Genomic DNA, 7,537 nt, shown 5'->3' with positions numbered 1-7,537 from the left:
AGTATTATACATTTCGGAATTAGTGACTTTTAAACGGATTTTATTCATTACATTGGGAGGAGAGGTCAGTCTCCCCGTGACCACGCTCGCTATAAAGTTGTCGAAACGTCGGGTAAATAATATAATGAATAAATCGCGTATAAATCCGTTAAAAAATCTTTCATTCCTAAATGTATGAAACATACCAATATTAATATTATCTATACAGATGTACTTATGGATTTATTTTTTGTATTTTGAACTCAACACGGGTAAAACGGGACGCTAATAATAAGACTTCGATGTTGGCTCATCTGTCTGTCTATCTGTCCATCTGTCACCAGGCTGTATCTCATGAACCGTTATAGTTTAATAGTTGAAGCTTTCAGAAATTATGTATTTCCGTTGTTGAAATAAAAATAGGTGCTCAAAAGATTTGGGTAAACAGCGATTGCCATGGTCACAAATTGGATGGGTGATACATATGTTGACAATTGCTCTATAGCTTATTCTTCTTTTTCTACCCGAGTGAATCGGGACTAGTAAAAAAGAACGATTTTTTTTTATGTCACAGTCAGCAATGGAGCTGGTGAGACGCCTGATGGTAAGCGCTACCACCGCCCATGAACATTTGTAGAGGCGTAAAGTCGATTACAGACCTTACGCCTCTACAAATGGATTGCCGACTCTAAATTGGGAAGGGATTAAGAAAGGATTGGCGAGAATAATAAAGGAAAGGACTGGGAAGGGGAAGGAAATAATTGTTGATTACAAAAATTCTTCATCGATAACAAAATTACATTATGAAACGCCTACACAAAAGAGAAATACGATGCAAATTGTCATCTACAACATCTACAACAACTCAACAAAATTCACCTTTTTATGCTCGTAATATAAATATGATACAAATTTAAAGAGACAAAAGAATAATCATTTAATTTAACGTTTATTTTCTTTGCTGTCGAACCGATTTATCTTTACGATAATTTTACATTATAAAAATAATGAAGAGACATGATAATTAGGTTTTATATAATCTGATATTAATCAAATAAAACCACCATTATAAATTATCTATTCAAACCTATCATTGAATCATTGAAAAAGGGTGAATTTCGTGAGTTTGTGTATTTGATACTAAATTGATTTTAAAATTTGTATTTTCAATAGAAAATATCGTTATAAATATCATTATAAAAATACAAATATAAAAATCACGTTATCTGTGAATGTCATAGGCTGTATTTAATATTATTTTTTTCAGGGCTTAACACAGGCGGAGCCAGGCCATTCAATTGTATAATGTATCGAATCGACTTTATTAAATGACCTGATTATGTATGCACAACTGGGTGCTTGGAGACACTATAATAAAATGATATAATAAATAGAACATGGTATATACTACAATCAATATAATTATAATACGCCTCACGGGCCTGGCCTGTCTTCATTCAAACTAGCCAACTGTTCAGAAGATACATTGCACTATCCATCCATCCCGGATCAGATGACTGACCTAGGGAATTAAACTAGGACCTCACATTCGAACGTTGTAATCATTCAAACAACAAGGCAATGAATATGCTAGAAGAGATATATTTCCATCTCTGACTTCAGTTATTAATACTGACAATTAACAAATTTTCAAGTCTGTGGAAAAAAAGAAAAAAACTTCTCTGAAATGTGACAACTGCGAACCCTCATTTTTCCAGCGTGGTGGTTTGTAGACTCAGTGCACATAGGAAGCTTGTATGTATCCCGTATTCTGAAGTATATAATGAACGTGATGGATATTTGGAAAATAACAATTGATGATTCCTACCTCATTTTTAATTATTGACGTTGTGCAGCTATTTTGATTAAATTCAATCACTTTAAGCCCTACAAGGTTTGATTATATATATGTTATTCTCATAGACACACATAGTCACATGTACGAGATACAATTTTTTATTTATTAATTTTTCTTTACATAGTTAGCACCAATCAAGTAAAGTACGCAACGGAATTAGATTTTTTAACAGAGAGTGATTCAAGAGGAAGGTTTATTGCACCCGTGCAGAGCCGAGGCGGGTCCAATAGAAATAAAATCGATTAATATAACAAATGAGATACGCTGAGTAATAATACAAGGAAAGACGGGACTTCATTTTACAAGCAATTTAGTTTTAAATTTGCGACCTATTAGGACAATATACGAGCATATTAAGTATAAATAGCGTGGAAACAAAAATAAATACAAAAGTTAGTGCATCCGTAAAGTTGGACCGCTTTCAAGTGGAGACGTGAGCTTGTTAAGGCGCAGATCTTCAACTTTGTTTGATGCTGGACTTACTGCCTTAACAATTGTCTTAATGAGTTTTTCTTAAATAGCTAAGTTCGCTATGCCATTCGCGTTTCGCTTCATCTACGTTACTTTTATTAAACATCGAATATACATGCAAAAATGAACGAAAATTTGGCCGATTTCAGTTTACGTCTTTTTTGAGATTTTCGGGTACGGATTGAAGAATTCAATTTTTTCAGCGGTGGTGGACACATTGATTGTTCGCGTTCGGGTGACCTATCAGCCCATATATGCTCTGTCATAAAAAAATATCTTATTCCTCCGTCTTAGTCTAATAACAACTTACTGTCATGAATAATTATTATAGTTTTCTTTGTAATTGTCTGATAATTTAGGGTAGGTCCTAAAGGGGAAAGGATCCTGTTTCCATTCTAATCAATTAATAAATTTTTAAAAACTTTATAAAATTCTATAACGACTAACAAACTTCGCGCGTCAGAATAAGCGAAGATAGAACAATATCCTATTAAATATGTGTAGAGTGTTACACAAGTCACAGTATTGATCCCGAAAATATAATATTTTCGAGAATTATTTAAGCGCCGAAACATCCAAACTACGCCTACGTCGGGTTTAATGACTCAATTATCATTTCTAATTTAGAACGTAAATCCTTTTATTAATAACTAGATATTGTCCGCGGCTTCGTACGTGTTCGGAGTAATACCCCTATTCATATATCGTGAAGAATTCATGCATCTTCATTCTTATCATCTTTGAAATGTCATAACATTATTTCTCAACTATTTAATGGATGCTATTATACATATAAACCTACATCTTGAATAACTTTCTATTAAAAAAAAAACAATCAAAATCTGTGGTGTAATTTTTTAAGATCTAAGCATACAGACACACAAGTGGCGGAAAGAGAAGTTCGTTTTATATGTTTGTTATACTCTACTCAATTACCCGAAAATGGTTGACGTGTAGGTAGTTTATAACCTAGATTATAATACAGTAATCATTGACCTAGGCAAAGTCAGGGCAAGCAGCTAGTTATAATTACGTTAGATACAGGAATGAGTTGTAGCGAAATTAATTATTTATAGCGCTTCATGAATTATGAGAAACATTTTTCGCTCCTCTAAAATATAATAAGGTGAGATTAGATAAGATTGAATTTACTCTGACGAAGGTTCTACTCGCTAATGAAGTTTTATTCATTTATTATTAAATAATGAGTGCTGCCAACCCGCAGTTCACCTCTCGTGAAAATCGGATAAAAACTAAATTATTATTGTTAGCTATTGCCAACTATATTTATAAAATATTATATTGTTGTTCTTAGTCTGAAGAAAAGAAGAAATTGCTTATCTACACTTATACCATAAACTTCTCGTATCCTACTTATATTATAAATGCGAAGTTTGTAAGGACAAACACACAAATCCTTACAAATTTTCGCATTTATAATGATGTGTGTGTGTGTTTGTTACTCTTTCATGCAAAAACTACTGAACCGATTGCAATGAATTTTGATACGTAGATATCTGGCCAATCTGGACAACTAGAATAACACATAGGCAACTTTTATCCCGATATTCATACGAAATACGGACTTACGCGAGTGAAACCGCGGGGCGCAGCTAGTATATTGTAAGGGGCAAACTTTTGTATTCTTGTATGTTTGTAACGTTTTCAGGCAAACACCAATGGACCGATTTCAAAAATTCTTTCACGATTAGAAAGCTGCAACTTCACTGAGTGACGTGGGTTTTACATGTACGTGCGAACAGTTACTACCATATATAATGAGTATGTTCACATAAATGACATTAGTAATTTCTGCTTAGAAGACCAATAACCATCTTCCCAATGCAATGTTTGTTCTCTTAATTTAGCTTTAAACCGAGTAACATAGAAATATAAAAAAGCACTTTTTTTATTGGCACTTTCAATTGAAAGTTTTTATTGACAAATTTTTATATACATTTTACATACAAAGAAATCAAAACCAAGCTACACACTCGAATAAAACTACCCAACAACTACTTACCACCCAAAATAGAATTACTCAACTGAACTTTTAAATACCTACAACCGAATTGTCAATTGAACTACTTATTGCTTACAATTCAACTTGTGCTTAGTACTCGTATTACCATATTCTTATTTATATCTTTATAAAAACGCATAGAGTATCGTATCGTCATAATCCTTTAGCTCTTGAGTACCTACTAAGAACTTCTTAATGAAATACAGCTCCCGTCAGTCTAATGAATGATCACTTCGCAGTCTTCACTATAATTTTGTCCTACATGGCGATAGCTAATTGAAATTGAACTTTTCCAATTTAAAAATAAGTTCTATTTTCACTAAATTGTTTTAAGATTAATGCATGTAATGAAAGTTTTTATTGTGTTTTCGAATTAAAATGTCAATAGTTTAAAAGATTTGCCTATTAACGTTATTAATATTTTGATCCAGGTAAAGGGTTACAGTCCTTAGCAACTGGGGAATATAAATGTAAATTCATTGCAAATCGAATTTCACGGGCCGCAACTTGAAATATTTTAAATGCACAGAAAAAACTTGTATAAATAAAATAAATACCCAATTATAACAAATAAACTTTCATAAACAACTCTATACTGTAACAACGAATAACTTTAACTGCCAAACTTTTAAAGCCTTCCAATTAAAAACAGTTAGCGAACTGCCCCTATTAGCTCGGCAACGCGGCAAAATGTTAAAAAAATAAAAAATAAACTCACCCACGATCGAGACGAGTGTAATGAAGATTGTGAGAGCGACAACTCGCAACATGTCTGCTCCGTGCGACGGGCCGCAGCACACTGGCCACGCCACCCGCCCCCTTCGCCCCTCAAATGCGGCATTGCGTTTACACGTTTTCGGATTTACATATTTTGTTTTCAAATTCAGAATACATAAAAAGGCACAGCGTTTTTAGTGGAAACATTGTTTATTTAATATTTGTATTGTTTTGCTGTTTTTTTTTTGTTATAAAACCACGCAATTATTGTAGTCACACTTTATAATATGGAGCCTTTGTTTTCTAACAAGGGGCTTGGATTAACAGTAAGTTTTATTGAAAAAAGAGAAAGGTATAATGCCATATGTGAATTTATTAAAAAAAATAATATATCGACAAGTCTTCCTAAATGTTATATCCGAAACTAACTCTGTCCGTCTGCCTCTTTTCAATGCCTAATCCATTAAACCGATTTAGATAAAATGTGGTACAAAGATAATTTAAAATCCGAGAAAGGACATAGGATGGATTTTATTTAAAAAAATCTACAGGAACAGGAACTATGACAATAAATCCGGGAGACATGGCCGGTTTTTTCTCTGTTTTTTTCTTCGACAGATCTAATGAATACAGATAATATCTGCATTCTAAAATAATAATGTGTTGCTAAGCTTAAACTCAAGAACAGGTATATCAATTTGGTAATTTTTTGTTCGTCTTTTCTAAGGCATAAGGGAGATAAAATAGAGAAAAACTGATGAACAGTTAAAAATGGCCTATTCGGGTATAGCCAGGCCTATTTATAAAAACAAAATAAAATTTGTAACTATTTAAAACTTAAAAAGTAAAAATCATTCACGAAAAATTTCGATCATAGGACCAAAACAATGAGTAATTACTATTAAATGAGCTATTAAGCGATTTTTATGTTAACTTTAATTTAGAAAGCCAATAATAAGGACTCTATAGTGAATTGTAACATGCACGATTCTTAAAATAATAAGCAGTTTGCGTGTCAAATAAGACCCAGGACGCGGTATAAAAGTAATTATAAAAACGCATTACTTTATTATATAGTTACTTATATATTTGTGTTTGCTTCAAAAAGCTGTACCTACATTGATTCCACTCCTATATTATGTACAACGAACCACACCTGAGGAACGGTTTTTCTCCCATAATAACCTTCTTTTGAAAAAAGATATCTCCGAATCGGTCGAGCCGTTCTCGAGTTTTATAAAAATGAATCTCCAAATATACATACATTAGCTTTTCGTCCGGGCTTCGACTGTGGTAGCTTATGTTACTCAGTGAAGTTGCAGCTTTCTAATGGTGAAAGAATTTTTGAAATCGGTCGCGTAGTTTTTGCGTGAGAACGTTTCAAACATACAAAAATACAAATGTTTCCTCTTTATAATATTAGTGTAGATATTATGTAAATGTAAGTACATAATGCGACATGTATTTAAATTTACGTTGTTTATAAAATTCTTCTAATTTTATGAACGCGAAAGTTTGTAAGTATAAATAGATGTATGGATGTTTGTTACTCTTTCACGCGGAAACAGCTTAAGGTATATAAATGAAATTTGGTACACAGATAGATTATAGTCTCGATTGGCATATATGCTATTTAACCAGGTACGACGCGAATGACGCCGCGGGTTACAGCTGTGTTTTGAAATGTCCTTTCCTTATACACTTACGAGCTAGGTCGACAGTGCCACACTGCGAGCTGCAAACAAACTTGTTAAGGATCGTGTCATTTTTCATGGAATTTGCAGTCTTACAACGTCCATGATTTCTTGAAGCATTTCTACTATTTTTAGCATAATAAATGCACATGCCTTGTTATTTATATCTAGTGTTATAAAAATGCAAATTTAACTCTTTTTAAAGAGATATAAAGTCGTAAATAGCTAGAGGGTAACTTTTTTAATATTATGTTATTGAAATGTATCATGACTACATAGTATAAAACAAGGTCGTTTTCTGTCGTCTTTGTCTGTATGCTTAGATCATAACAATTACGCAATAGATTTTGATGGGGTATTTTTAATAAGAAGGGATTCAAAAGGAAGGTTTATATGTATATATCATGTGTTGCTGCACCCGTGCGAAGCCGGGGCGGGTCACAAGTAAATTTATAATAGCCTAGGTTCTTGATACAATGTTGAGGGGATTGGACCACCTACCAATCTCTCCTAGGTCACACGGTTATTTGTTCTTATTTAGTAGGTTATTTTAATGGTCTAAATCTTGAAGCATAAATACGGAAGGCTGATCCTGTCTTAAAATTAAAATTGATGAGAGAAGCAGATGCGATATATATCCGCCTGGCCTTGGGGGTACCCGAGGGTGAAAAACCCTTTTCCCCCATTTTTAATCGGGTTGTCACCGTAAAAGGATACATCCAAAACACCAATAAGATAATAGAAATATTATTTTTTATAATTGCTGCAAATATTAAAAATTAATATGCAATAATA

At 33.0% G+C, this 7,537-nt stretch overlaps 1 protein-coding gene across 1 annotated transcript in view; it reads right to left on the bottom strand.

Annotated features, from left to right (window-relative positions):
* Window positions 1–5,150, bottom strand: part of LOC119839200 (integral membrane protein DGCR2/IDD-like) — a 20,756-nt gene extending 15,606 nt beyond the window's left edge. The window contains exon 1 of the mRNA XM_038365413.1: window positions 5,050–5,150. Within this exon, the coding sequence (XP_038221341.1) occupies window positions 5,050–5,101 (52 nt within the window). The 5' untranslated portion in view covers window positions 5,102–5,150. The remainder of the gene's footprint in view (window positions 1–5,049) is intronic.
* Window positions 5,151–7,537: the final 2,387 nt, after the last annotated feature.

Source organism: Zerene cesonia, unplaced genomic scaffold, assembly GCF_012273895.1.
Source record: "Zerene cesonia ecotype Mississippi unplaced genomic scaffold, Zerene_cesonia_1.1 Zces_u009, whole genome shotgun sequence".
NCBI classification, from domain to species: Eukaryota; Metazoa; Arthropoda; class Insecta; order Lepidoptera; family Pieridae; genus Zerene; species Zerene cesonia.
Note: the sequence above shows the minus strand (reverse complement) of the source record. Positions and strands in the feature narration are given on the sequence as shown.